Source organism: Caretta caretta, chromosome 2, assembly GCF_965140235.1.
Source record: "Caretta caretta isolate rCarCar2 chromosome 2, rCarCar1.hap1, whole genome shotgun sequence".
In the NCBI taxonomy this organism is placed as follows: domain Eukaryota; kingdom Metazoa; phylum Chordata; order Testudines; family Cheloniidae; genus Caretta; species Caretta caretta.
The window spans coordinates 153,521,841-153,535,528 of record NC_134207.1 but is presented as its reverse complement, the minus strand read 5'-3'; the positions used below and the strand labels follow the sequence as shown (position 1 = coordinate 153,535,528).

General features: G+C 43.2%; 1 protein-coding gene across 2 annotated transcripts in view; it reads left to right on the top strand.

Annotated features, from left to right (window-relative positions):
* ELP2 (elongator acetyltransferase complex subunit 2) overlaps positions 1 to 13,688 on the top strand; it is a 231,655-nt gene that overhangs the window by 176,210 nt on the left and 41,757 nt on the right. For both annotated transcript variants that reach the window (XM_048839455.2, XM_048839454.2), the window contains exons 12-13: positions 403 to 552; positions 12,506 to 12,694. In XM_048839455.2, the coding sequence (XP_048695412.2) occupies positions 403 to 552; positions 12,506 to 12,694 (339 nt within the window). The remainder of the gene's footprint in view (positions 1 to 402; positions 553 to 12,505; positions 12,695 to 13,688) is intronic.

Below are 13,688 nucleotides of genomic sequence, written 5' to 3'. Positions count from 1 at the left end.
GCATCGATTGCAGCAGTGCTGATCTACCGGTAAGTGTAGACATGCCCTAAGGGCAATGATAGTGGCTTGGGGCATGAGCTAACTTCCATTTGGGTCTGGGCTGTGTTCCAACTGCCGCCTCTGAATGTTCACGTCTGCTGATAGTCAAGAATCACTGAGCAGCTCCCACCAGGACTTGAGCCTCTTCAGCCCATGCTCTGGCACTTCACCTTGATCTAACCTTTTGCTTTTTCAGGTATCCTGTTTTTGTCTTCCTCACAGTCAGGTCTGGTAGAGGACTTCTGCATTCAGTTCTATATATTTTTTAATGTAAAAAGGTACACAGAAATATATCTATTGCTCCTTTTTATGCATGTTCTCTCATTCATATGTGTAATTTTATGGTTTCTGGTTTTTTAATAGAAAGAATGGACTCCAGAAGTTGTGATTTCAGGACATTTTAACAGTGTACAAGATGTAAAGTGGGATCCAGAAGGTGAATTTATTATCACTGTTGGTTCTGATCAAACTACTAGACTTTTTGCTCCATGGAAAAGAAAACACCAGACAGAGGTAAGTCTTTGGAAGTTTTTGCAAAGGGATGTTAGAACTCAGGATGGATAAAGCAGTTTGGCGCAAGATTAGAGCCAACCTGAACAATGCTTATTGCTTAAGCTATGCTAAACTGGGACCCATTGTGTTTACATTTTTAATTTTGTCCTTCAACATTTCCTGTTTTCAGTGTTTGTAAGGACAAGAAACTGAAATACAAAAATATTGTAAGAGAGAGGAATTCTGGCAGTATTTGCTACAGGCTTTTATGGTGCCCTGATCCCTGATTTGGGGTCTGTAGGTGCTACTGTAATATCAATTATAAATAATAACATTTCCAACTCTTCAAAAACTAGCAGGTATTTGAAAACTAAAACCTAATAATCTTCTCAATGGATTTCCTCCAGGTTTTTTATTTATTTTGTTATTTGTGTAGCATCGCTTGTAAATTACATCAGAATTCTTGGTTTTGGTGACTTGTTCTTAAATTACCAGTTTTGTTCCAGCACCTCTTTTGTTGACTCCTCAGTTTCTGATATGAGAGTACCTAATTAAGTTTGTGAGGAGGGGAGGTCCGGGTAAGGTATCTCCCCAACATCCTATGGTGAAGGCTGATGCAAAGAAATCACTTTAGCTTTCTTACAAGATCCTTATCTTCCTCATTGTTTTCTTAAATTGCTGCTGATCCACTAGACCCATCAGTTCTTTTGAAGACTTTTTGCCTTGGATATAATGGAATAGGCATATCCAGGTGGATGAAAAATAATGAGGTCCCTAACCTTTTTTTTTTAATGGAGATAGTGTCATGTTCAATTAGGCATCTGCTTCCTTCTCAAGCCACACAAACACCTCTCTCCTTTGTGTGTTTTTTGTTTGTTTTTGGAGGTTTTGTACTGCTGCACTGACAAGCAGATATTCTAAAATGACAAACTTCTGGCTTTTCTGAGGCTGTCTTTACTAGAAACGATGCTGCAGCTGTCACTTCAGTGTGGACACTCACTACAGCGATGGAAGGGTTTCTCCCATTGCTATAGTTCATCCACTTTCCCCGAGTGGTGGCAGCTCGGTCGACAGAAGAATTCTTCCATCAACCTAGCACTGTCTGTGCGGGAGAGAGGGGGAGGGTTAGGTTCGCTTAATTACATCACTCAGGGGTGTGGCTTTTTCACACTCCTAAACAAGGTAGCTGGATTAACCTAATTTTTTAGGGTAGACCTGGCCTTAAAATAGAGAGGATGTGTACTGTCCAATTGGGTAGTGTTAATACTGGACAATGACTTGGAAATGAAAAATGTTTGTGTTGTTACTCTGATTAAGGAATTGTTTTGTGGAGGAATTGAAATATACCTGTGTTTGACATTGAGAGCACTCTTATTATCTCTCTCTCAAAAAAGGGAAAAAAGAAGAAAAGCAGGCCAATACAATTCTTGCAATTTTAACTCACATACCATGTAGTATCTTTGTTATTGTTTATACTACTATAGTCCCATCTTCAATAGCTTCAACCAATGTTTCCCAAACTCCCCCACCTCCTTCAGGAAAATTAAATCAATCATGCTTCCCTGTAACCTCACTTTGCACTCCTCTGTTTAGTCCTTCATGTCCCCGCCACTTTGGTCATTGTTGGAATAGTTCTTCATAATGATAGTTCTCCTCTCTTTTCTCAGGCCTGTTCTACATACAGTTTTTGTACTGATATAACTATTTTGGTGAGGGGTATATGATTATTTTACCAAAATATCTATACTGGTTTAGCCCCTAGCGTGGATTGAGTTAGGCGTTTTCTACATGTGCAATTATTCAGTAATACCTATTAGGCTTAGGCCTGATCTACACTGCAAATGCTTTGCCGATATATCTATGCCGGCAGAATCCCCTAGTGTAGACACAGTGTATGCCAACAGAAGCAGTCTTCTGTCAGCATAGCTGTGTTTACACTGGCGGGTTTGTTGACACTGCTACATTGGCTAGAGACTGTGTGGGGTTTTTTCCCACACCTCTGGCTGATATAGCTATGCCAAAAAAACATTGTAGTGTTTAAATAAAAAGTAATACAAAGTACTACTTATGTGTTATGAGACTGAGTTAAGATTGCTGAGGGAGCTTCAGCTTTGAACTTCCTAATTTTTTGTATGTTAATTGTCAACATGTTAATAGCATAAAATTAAGGAATAGCTGTTTCTTCTCAGGAAATGGTATAATGTGGACTAAATTTAGATACCAGGTATGGTATGTACAGTAGATGTACTGTAAGTTGACAATCTTCAAAAAACTATCTGTCGGGAACGTATTAGGGGTACTTGTGGCTTTAATTTATTGAGGTATCATTTATTTACTATACAAACTATAGTATAGCACTATGTATACTTTATACCTCAAGAATTTAAAGCCACAAGTATATTTTACTGTATTTTTAATATAGAGGCTCTAAAGCAGCTTAAATATTAGTATAGGATATGTAATGTATAGGATAGTGACATCTGTTGGTGAATTAACAGTTGAGCAAAATGCAAAAAATAAAACTGGTATTCTTCAGATGTCCACGGAAAAATTGGCATCCAAATGTTTTTTAATCACAGCTGTTAGTTGCTTTTACTATGAACCTCTGTTTTATTAACTCTTTAATCCTCCATTTCAGTAAGATCCTTGGTCACCTTTTCAGTAATCTCTGTTTACCTTTATTTATCTTCTGACCTGTGAATGCAATACAAAATTAATCATCAGTTATAATTTGACATCCAGACTTGCACTCTATTTTTTGGAAGAAATTATTGAACAAATCATTGCAAAATTAGTACAGAATAGTGTAGAGGAAAACAAATGAAAAGATAAGTTAGTAAGGAGTGGAGAAGGACTTAAAATTAACTTTTTATGTCATATCCTCTTTTTGTAAGAGTTCAAAAAACTATCTGTTTTCACTGAAAAGAGATCTTGGGATTTAGCAAGCTCTTTCAAACTTCCCATTTGTTTGTAATGGAAAACTCTTAGGATACATGAAACTTATGCAGATTTTTCCCACCTTGTAAGCTCTTCAGGATAGGTACCATGTCTTTGTATATGTTTGTATAGCGTCTAGATAGGAGCCTCATCCTGATTGTGACTTCTGGGCGTTACCATAATATTAATAGTAACAAATAATAAAAATAGGATCCTGGTAGTCATTAACCCAAAGAACACTATATGTTCTGCAAAGTAAGGTGTCAGATATGTGCAGTGGCAAAGGATGAAAGCTTTGGAACAAATGACTTCTATGAAAGGGAATTTGGTTAAAAAACTTTTTTTCATTTTAAGAAAAAAATTCCTTTATTGTGTTAAACAAATTATTTAAATTGAAATACTCTTTCAAAATCTAGCGTACTTTTCAATATTTGTATTATCAGTGTACTTTTTTGCCTTTTATTTCATGTGACCAATAAAACTGGACTAGTCAGTTTCATTTAAGTCTAGTAAGTTTTCACTGTCACTTTCTATTTCTCTTGCACTTGCAGTATTTGCATTTGCACTCCAAGTATTACAGTATTGTGCAAGAGAATTTTTAATTAAAAAAAATGTTTTTAATGAAAACATTTCTGTCAACCCCAGGGTTTTGAAATCCCGCCCACCCCCCAACATATACATAGGGTCTAACTACCGAAAAAAAGAAATTTTGCTAAAATAGTAGATTATGCTATTGATGTTCTTTTATTGCCTCAGTTGACCTCCTCTTCATCTTTCTTTATTTCCAAATGTGCATGGTTTTCAAGTGAGCAATAATGAGCATCAGTCTGAACATACACCATTACATGCCACTTAATACAAAGTATTGTCAATTTAAGATAAAAATAAACCTACAATGAAAACATTGTGATGTAGACAGAAGAGGGGAAAAATAGGACTTGTAACACATTCTGTAAATAATGACACCTAGACTCCTTTTTAGAGGCTGAAACACAGGAAAAAAATGGAAGGGAGGTTTGTTGGGTGCATACTACCTAGAGCGAGGCAACCTTTTTCAGCTGAAACTTTTTCCAGTGACAAATGTAGATTCAGCACCAATAAAATATTTTGAAAACTTAGGTTTGTTTTGCCAAAATGTTCATGTTGGGGCAAAACAACAATTGTGGTTTTTTGTTTTGTTTTTGTTTAACAAAGAATACATTTTGTTTTGCCATTTTTGAAAAAGAAATATTTTGATTTTTTTATTTGAAATGACTTTGTTTTGAAATTTCCTTCAATTTTATTTTAAAAAATTAAAACTTGAAATCAAATTGTTCTTCCAGTGATTGCACATGCACATTCCACTCTTGGTGTGCATGCGCCCTGTCAGGGTTCCCTCCCCACTCTGAACTCTAGGGTACAGACGTGGGGACCTGCATGAGAGACCCCCTAAGCTTATTTCTACCAGCTTAAGTTAAAAACTCCCCAAGGCACAAATTCATAGATACTAAGGTCAGAAGGGACCATTATGATCATCTAGTCTGACCTCCTGCACAACGCAGGCCACAGAACTTCACCCACCCACTCCTGCAAAAAACCTCTCGCCTATGTCTGAGCTATTGAAGTCCTCAAATCGTGGTTTAAAGACTTCAAGGAGCAGAGAATCCTCCAGCAAGTGGCCCCTGCCTCATGCTACAGAGGAAGGCGAAAAACCTCCAGGGCCTCTTCCAATCTGCCCTGGAGGAAAATTCCTTCCCAACCCCAAATATGGCCATCAGCTAAACCCTGAGCATGTGGGCAAGATTCACCAGCCAGATACTACAGAAAATTCTTTCCTGGGTAACTCAGATCCCACCCCATCTAATATCCCATCACAGGCCATTGGTCCTATTTACCATGAATATTTAATTACCAAAACCATGTTATCCCATCATACCATGTCCTCCATAAACTTATTGAGTTTAATTTTAAAGCCAGATAGATCTTTTGCCCCCACTGCTTCCCTTGGAAGGTTATTCCAAAACTTCACTGCTCTGATGGTTAGAAACCTTCGTCTAATTTCAAGTCTAAACTTCCTGGTGGCCAGTTTATATCCATTTGTTCTTGTGTCCACACTGGTACTGAGCTTAAATAATTTCTCTCCCTCTCCGATATTTATCCCTCTGATATATTTATAGAGAGCAATCATATCTCCCCTCAACCTTCTTTTAGTTAGGCTAAACAAGCCAAGCTCTTTGAGTCTCCTTTCATAAGACAAGTTTTCCATTCCTCAGATCATCCTAGTAGCCCTTCTCTGTACCTGTTCCAGTTTGAATTCATCCTTCTTAAACGTGGGAGACCAGAACTGCACACAGTATTCCAGGTGAGGTCTCTCCCTTGTACCTTGGATTAGGTAATGCTGCCACCACCAAGTGATTTAGACAAACGCAGGGAAAGGACCACTTGGAGTTCCTACTCCCCCCTAATATCCCCACAAGCCCCCGCAGCCCCTTTCCTGGGGTGGCTTGAGAATAAACAAGATGAACACAGACCAACCTTGGGTTTTTTTTAGGACACTGAAAAAAACCCCTATCAGATTCTAAAAGAAACAGAACTTTATTATAAAGAAAAAGGGTAAAAGAAGCACCTCTGTAAAATTAGAATGGAAGATAATCTTACAGGGCAATCAGATTCCAAAACACAGAGGATTTCCCTCTGGGACAAACTTTAAAGTTACAAAAAGAAAACCAGGAATACACCTTCCTCTCAGCACTGAGAAAATCACAAGCCAAAACAGAAATAAGGTAACGCATTCCCTTGCTAGTACTTACTAATTCTAGTGGAGTTGCATTGCTTGCTTCCTTGATCTGTGTCCGGCAAGCACACAGAACAGATAGACCAAAACCGTCCCCCTCCCCGCTTCTCCCTCTCCGCCCCCCCAGATTTGAAAGTATCTTGTCCTTTTGTTGGTCCTTTTAGTCAGGTGCTGGTCAGGTTACCTGAGCTTCTTAACCCTTCACAGGTAAAAGGATTTTGTGCCTCTGGCCAGGAGGGATTTTATAGTACTGTATCCAGGGAGGTTGTTGCCCTTCCCTTTATATTTATGACACGTCCTGTGCACGGTTGCCGGAAATGTTTCCCTCAGTGGTACCTGTTGGGGACAACTCTAGTGCCCGCTGCTGGAGCTGGTGTAAAAGGCCCAGCCGACCCCACGCTCCCTCAGCTCCTCCTCACTGCCTGTGATGGTTGCTGGAACTGCCCTTCGTCCTTTTGCAGATACTCCCAGTGGACTGTGTTTGCTTGTATTTTATTGTAAATAGTTTACTTTAATTAAGGTTATTAGAGTTTATTATAGTTAGTTAGGTGTTTACTCCACCTGAAGATTTTGGTCGGTTCCCGGTGCCAAGGGATGCCTCTCTCACCAGGCTTCAGGTCCTGTGTTTCCTGCAATAAAGCTATGCCCATGAGCAACTTGCACTCAAGTTGCTTAAAGTTCCTCAGGGAGGCTCATACTGGGGAGCCTTGCCAAATTTTCAGGCACTTTAAGCCTCTCACAAAGAAAGATCATGAAGCCAGGCTAAAGTTTTTACTCATGGAGGCTGCCTTGAGACCTCAATCTGAACCAGGTTAATGGACTTGACATTGAGTGCATTGGCATCAGTAAGGATTGCACCTCACTCTGTGCCTGAGTCTCAGCACCATTCACCATCCTCAATGCCTAAAAGAGGCATAAGAAGCAGACAGCCAAAAGAGGAAGGTCCCAGGCACCCATGTCTGCTAGGCAAGGGCTTAAGACGAGAGTGTGGTCCAAGTCTAAGCACTCCTCTGCAGAAGATGGAACCGTTGACTCTGGCATCTGGGAAGGTGCCATGGAGTCTGGAGCCAGAAGGAGCTTCTTCCACCTCTGCAGCAGCACACGATACTGACCCTGTCCTAGTACCAACTGTGCCAGAACAATGGGCCACGCTCCTAGCCCCATATTTGATGGGGGCTGCCCAGGCCTCCTACCATGGCCTTCCTAATGAGGAGGCCCAAGACTACCAGACAGTGAAGACTGCAATCTTGGACACTCTGGATGTAACACCCAAAATCTTTTGGCGTAAATTTTGGGGGAAGACTTATCCGCTGGGGGCATGACCCTGCGTCATCGCCTAGGAGCTTAAGGATGCCTGCTGGTGCTGACTCCAACCGGAGTGACACACGACCCTCGAACTGGCTGAACAGGTGATAGTGAAACAATTTACCCACATTCTCCCGCCCTGAGGGAGGGCGTGGGTCCTGTGGCACCAGCCTCCCCCCGAAGGCTGCAGTTGGGCTCATGGAGGACTTCTTAGTGGCTGAGACCCCGGTGAACCCTGGTCCACTGGGCCTGGGGCGGACCCCCCTTCCGAATGGGGGAAAGAACTCTGGGTCTCTGGCGATACCTCGCCTGCCCCAGGCCGCAAAAACAGCCGACGTGGTGGAGGCACCTTGGGTTTGGCTCCAAGGCCCCCCAGCCCTCTGATGAGCCATGACAGCAGGTGAAGGACTTCTCTGATAGAGAGCCCGGATCATCTGCTGAAGTCGGAGGACTGACTGGATCCCGCTGCGATTGGCCCCTGCTTCAGGTGTGGCCAGTTAGGGCACCTCCAGAGGCAGTGTCCCGTCATGGACTGTTCTTTTGGCGAGGTCGATGCCAGGGATGCCCGGGCCTGCCAATATTCCAGCCTTAAAGTGATCGTCCCAGCTAGTCTGGGGGGAAGACAGGTGGAGGCCCTTCTGGATTCGGGGTGCAGCCTAACGATGGTGCGGGAAAGCCCCTTCCCAGCTGATCAGTCCGCTGTGTACACGGGGATGTGAAGGTGTACCCCAGTGCTCAACTCATCCTCACAATTGAGGGAGTAACCCGACAAATGACAGTCGAAGTTGCACCGAACCTCCCCTATCCCGTCATCCTCGGGAGAGATTGGCTGGAGTTCAGCCAGGTCCTGCAGACAGCATCCCTCCAGACTGGGCCGGAGAAGCTGGGGTTGGAGGGAGACCTGCTCGAGGATGACGAGGAAGGGCAACCCCCTGGGGACCCTCTAGACCCACCAGAGGAAGGGCCGACCAACCCTTCAGATGAACCCTGAGTGGCACCCGAGGGCAAGGGACTCCTCTGGGGCATAGGGGGACTTCTGTCGAGACCAGAAAGAGGACCTCACCTTAAGCTGGACCTATGACTAGGTGGCATGTGTCGACGGTGTCACTATAGACCCTCAGCATGCGACTCAGTGGCCCCGGTTTGAACTTAAGGGCGAGCGTCTCTACCGGGTTTACCAGGACCCTCATACTCGTGAACCCTGCTCCCAATTGGTGGTACCACACTGTCAGCGCCAGACCGTGTTGAGGATGGCCCATGATATCCCCGCTGTAGGCCATCTGGGCCAAGAGAAAACCCTGGCTCAGATACTACTCAGATTTTACTGGCTTGGAGTACACCAGGATGCCAAGAACTTCATGCATCCTGCCCTGAGTGCCAGCAGGCTGCATCATCCAGAGTCCCGAAAGCACCCCTGGTGCCCATGCCGGTGGTGGGGACCCCTTCTGAAAGGATTGCTGTGGATCTAATTGGGCCCCTTGCAAGGAGCAGTGCAGGATTTCGGTACATCCTAGTCGTCATAGACTATGCCGCTTGCTTCCCCGAGGCCATCCCCATGAGGTCCATCACTGCCTGGATTATCGTGGCAGAACTTCTGAAAATCTTTGCTCGGGTAGGCTTACCAAAGTAAATACTAACTGATCAGGGAACGAACTTCACTTCTCAGCTGCTCCGTGAAGTTTGTCTCCTGTTAGGGATCCGGAAGTTGCAAACCTCAATTTACCATCCTCAAACCAATGGCCTCATGGAACGATTCAATTAAATGCTAAAGGGGATGATGTGAAAATTTCCCCCGGAAGAGTTGCGTCAATGGGACCAACTCCTTCCACCATTGCTATTGGCAATTCGAGAGGTACCACAAGCTTCCACGCAGTTCTCCCCGTTCGAGTTACTGTATGGACACCAGCCGCAGGGGCTGCTGGACCTCATGAGGGAGACCTGGGAACAGAGCCCCTTGCCAACCCAGGGACTCCTGAAATACGTGATTCTATTGCATGAGAACCTGAGACGGGTCAGTAACCTAGCCAAGGAGAACCTGCAGGCTGCCCAGGGAGCCCAAGCCCAAGCCTACAACCGAGGAGCCTGAGACTGAACCTTCGAACCTGGGGATCGGGTCCTGGTATTACTCCCGGAGAGGAGTCCAAGCTATTAGCCTGGTGGCAAGGCCCCTATGAAGTCCTTCGCCAAGTTGGGCCTGTCAACTATGAGATACACCAGCCGGGGCGGTGGAAGAAGTGCCAGATTTACCATGTCCAGAGGAGTTACCTGAATTGCCAGAGACCAGCAACGCCGACAAACTGCCGGGACTGCCATTGGCTGTTTACCTGGGGGAGACCGAGGATGATCCTGGAACCCAGGTACCCCAAACTGGGGAGGGCAGGAAGAAGCCCAGGGATGCCAAATAGGGTTCAGCTGTGGAGTTACTGTGAACTGGCCAGCGTGTTGCGGGCAGATCCTCACTGACCTAGTGGCGCAATACACCACCACTAATAGGGTGCTGGGCTGGGACACAGTGGAGTGGGAGGGCCTGTGTCCCCCTACCCTGGGCACCCCACCTGTGAAGGGGGGCCACCTCCCCACTAATAGGCCAGGAGGCCTGAATTGGTCTGGTGCCCACCAGAGCTAGGTCACCAGGTGCTGTCACTCCCAGCTGGGAGCTAATTCCCCACCCTGAACTGCTCGGCTGTATGGCACGGACTCAGCCTGAGGTATAAACTGTGAACTGCCCTGATTGAGGGGCTGGGGCGGAAAGACTAATTAAAGCCTGGGCTGATTGTCGGCCAGGTCTGCTATGTGCTCACTGCCCTGACTGAGGGATTTGGCAGAAGGACTAACTGCTAATTGGACTAATCACCAGGTGGACTCACTAGCTGTGAGCCGTGCCCGCTTGAGAAGCGGGGAGGGGGTGTAGCCTCTCACCCTGTCAGAAGGGGAGAGACACCCAAACCTGCTTACACAGCAATATCAGCTTTCCATCCTTGTGTGGATAACTGTTCTGTTTTTTCTAATGACATGACAAGTAGATTCCTTAAAGGTCTGGAAAGATCTTACCCTCCAATAAGGGAGCCAGTTCCCCCTTAGGACTTGAACTTGGTTTTGACTAAACTTACGAGACCACCATTTGAGCCTTTAGCAACATTCTCTTTAGCAACGGTTATACTTGTTAGACAAGCACTGGCATTCTACATAGGTGGGACCAAACCATTTCAGCTGTCCACCCAACTGTTCTTGGCTATAGTGGATAGAATGAAAGGTCATCCAGTCTTTTCACAGAGAATTTTATTTTGGATAACTTCTTTTATCCATGCTTGTTATGACCTGGCAGACTACCTGACAAGCTGACTGCTCACTCCACAAGATTGCATGCGTCCTCAATGGAATTACTAGCTCAGATCCCTGTACCGGACATTTGTGAAGCAGCAACCTGGTCATGAGTGCACACTTTCTCCTCCTATTATGCCATCACCTATTATTCTAGAGTTGATGCCAAATTTGGTCGAACTGTGCTACAGTCAGTGTGTATGTGAACTCTGATCCCTTCACCTGTTTTACTGCTTGGGAGTTGCCAAGAGTGGAATGCACATGTGCAGTCACTTGAAGAACAAAAAAACACTAAACTTCCATATCTGTTGTTTCTCAAGATGTGGTGCACATGTCCATTCCACGAGCTGCCTTCCTACTCTTCTACATTAGAGTTTCCGGAAAGAAAGAACTGAGAGGGGCTCAGAGTTGGCTGAGGGAAACATTTCCGGTCTCTATGCATGCAAACCAAGAGCAGAATGCACATGTACAACGTGTGTCGAAAAACAGCAGTAATGAAAGGTTAATAACTTGTTGTTGTTCTTGTTCAAGCCAAACATGGTTGTTTTTTTTTTGACTTCTCAATTTGTTTGGTGTAGTGAGTTTGTCCGGTCTGAGGTAAGAGTTGTTTGCAAAGAACAGGGGATCCTTTGCCAAGGAGATGTGTGTCACAACCTGTTTGAGGTACTCTTTTCCTTTTTTAAATTAAATAAGGGTAAATTTTTAAAAAGTGAGGTACAAAGATAAACAGCACAAATAAACTGTATCCTGTTAAATATTACATAAAGCAGAACCTCACAGTTATGAACACCAGTTACGAATTGACCGGTCAACCTCACACCTCGTTTGGAACCAGAAGTACACAATCAGGCAGCAGCAGAGACCCAAGGGGGGGGAAAAAAGCAGATACAGTACAGTAGTGTGTTAAACATAAACTACTAAAAATATAAATGGAAAGTATTAAAAAAAAAGGTTTGGACAAGGTAAGGAAATTGTTTCTGTGCTTGTTTTATTTAAATTAAGATGATTAAAAGCAGCATTTTTCTTCTGCATAATAAAGGTTCAAAGCTGTATTAAGTCAATGTTCAGTTGTAAACTTTTGAAAGAACAACCATAGTGTTCTGTTCAGATTTAGGAATGTTTCAGAGTTACGAATAATCTCCATTGCCGAAGTGTTTATAACTCTGAGGTTCTACTGTATAGCTAATTCACCTTAATTTTATGTATGCTTACCTAAATTAAACTTTTTTCCCCATTGTCTTGAATCTTTTTTCAAAGCTTAATGCTTTGAGAGGGATAATGTAACACATGATCCTCCTCTCACCCCTCCTAACTAACCTAGGCCTGACCCTGCAACTTTACTACCGTGAGTAGTCCTACTCACAATAGTGAAGTTAAGCTTGTGCATGAGTTTTTGCAGGATTGGGACCCTAATGGTCTGGGTTTGAGAGAGTTGTTCAGCTGAAGAATAGTAAACTTAAGTATTTTAGCCCTTGCATGGTGAACTGATAGTGTGTTTTTTTAAGGAGTATCAGCAGAAGATTAACTTAACCTTAAAGCAGTATTTGAAATAGCTTAATTTGAAGATGGTAATTTAAGTTATCTGTTGTTGAATTTAGACAACTGATAATTTGACAACTGTGGTTGCTTTTTATTTAGGTAACTTGGCATGAAATTGCAAGGCCTCAAGTACATGGATATGACATGCATTGTCTAGCAATGACTGGCCGATTTCAGTTTGTTTCTGGAGCAGATGAAAAGGTGCTTCGAGTCTTTACTGCCCCCAAGAATTTTGTGGAAAACTTCAGTAACATCAGTGGTATTTCAATGGAGAAACTGTGTTCCGGTGTAAGTATTGAAACAAACAAACAAGTGTTTGATAAAATGGCTCCTTTAGGAGACAGAGAATCATCACTACGGCATAACTATTGAGATTAAAATTTATAAAATGTCAAAATTATTTAAAAAAATCCTGAAACCACAGCCCTTAGATATTTCTCTCTTTCCAGTCTGTTCAGTCAGGTTTGTGTGTAGTTAGATCACATGTACCTTCTCTATCGTTTTATCAAATTGGCTGGATAGAAGGAAGGTTGCTGAGGGTTCTAAAGTGTGTGGGTATGTACTAAAGGTCAGCATGTGTGAGCTACTCTTAAACAATTAAGAACAAATCCTGTTAATAGGTTCTCAAGAATGTAAGGGCATAATAGCATTATCTAGATGTAGTTACTGTTGTGTGGTATTATTTGTTCTTTAATGGTATGTTCTGAAACAATCCAAGGCTTCCAGAAGCTACTGCATTAGATACTGTATATAAATGTTGTATACATACTCATCAATGTCTCTTTGTCTTACCTTGTCTTGTCTTGTCTTCAAACTGTCTTCTGAGGTCTTTATGTCCCAGTTTTCCAGGCTATAGCTTTGCTTCCTTATCCATAGAAAGAGACATGACCACAGCATTTCCATCCTGAAATAGCTTTCCTGGCTTCCCTGTGATCCAAATCAAATCCATTCTCTTCTCTTACTAACTTGCTTAATCTTAAAAGATCTTGTCTCTCAGGTTCAATCCTTCCTGCTCTCTACCTGCTCATCTCACACTGGCTGCCTTTCCGTGCCATAACACATTCTCTGCACTGCAGGCTCATGAGCTCGCTCTGCTGCAGCTACCACCAGCTGGAATAATCTTCTTGTGTCCAAACATTTTAGCGTTTTCATATATTAAATATCCGCTGAAAAAAAATGTTCTCCCATGGCTACTCATATTATTTCTCACTATTTATGTCTTTAACGCTAAATAGCATTTGTGATCATTTGTGTTAATGAAGCTATACAAAATAATATATTG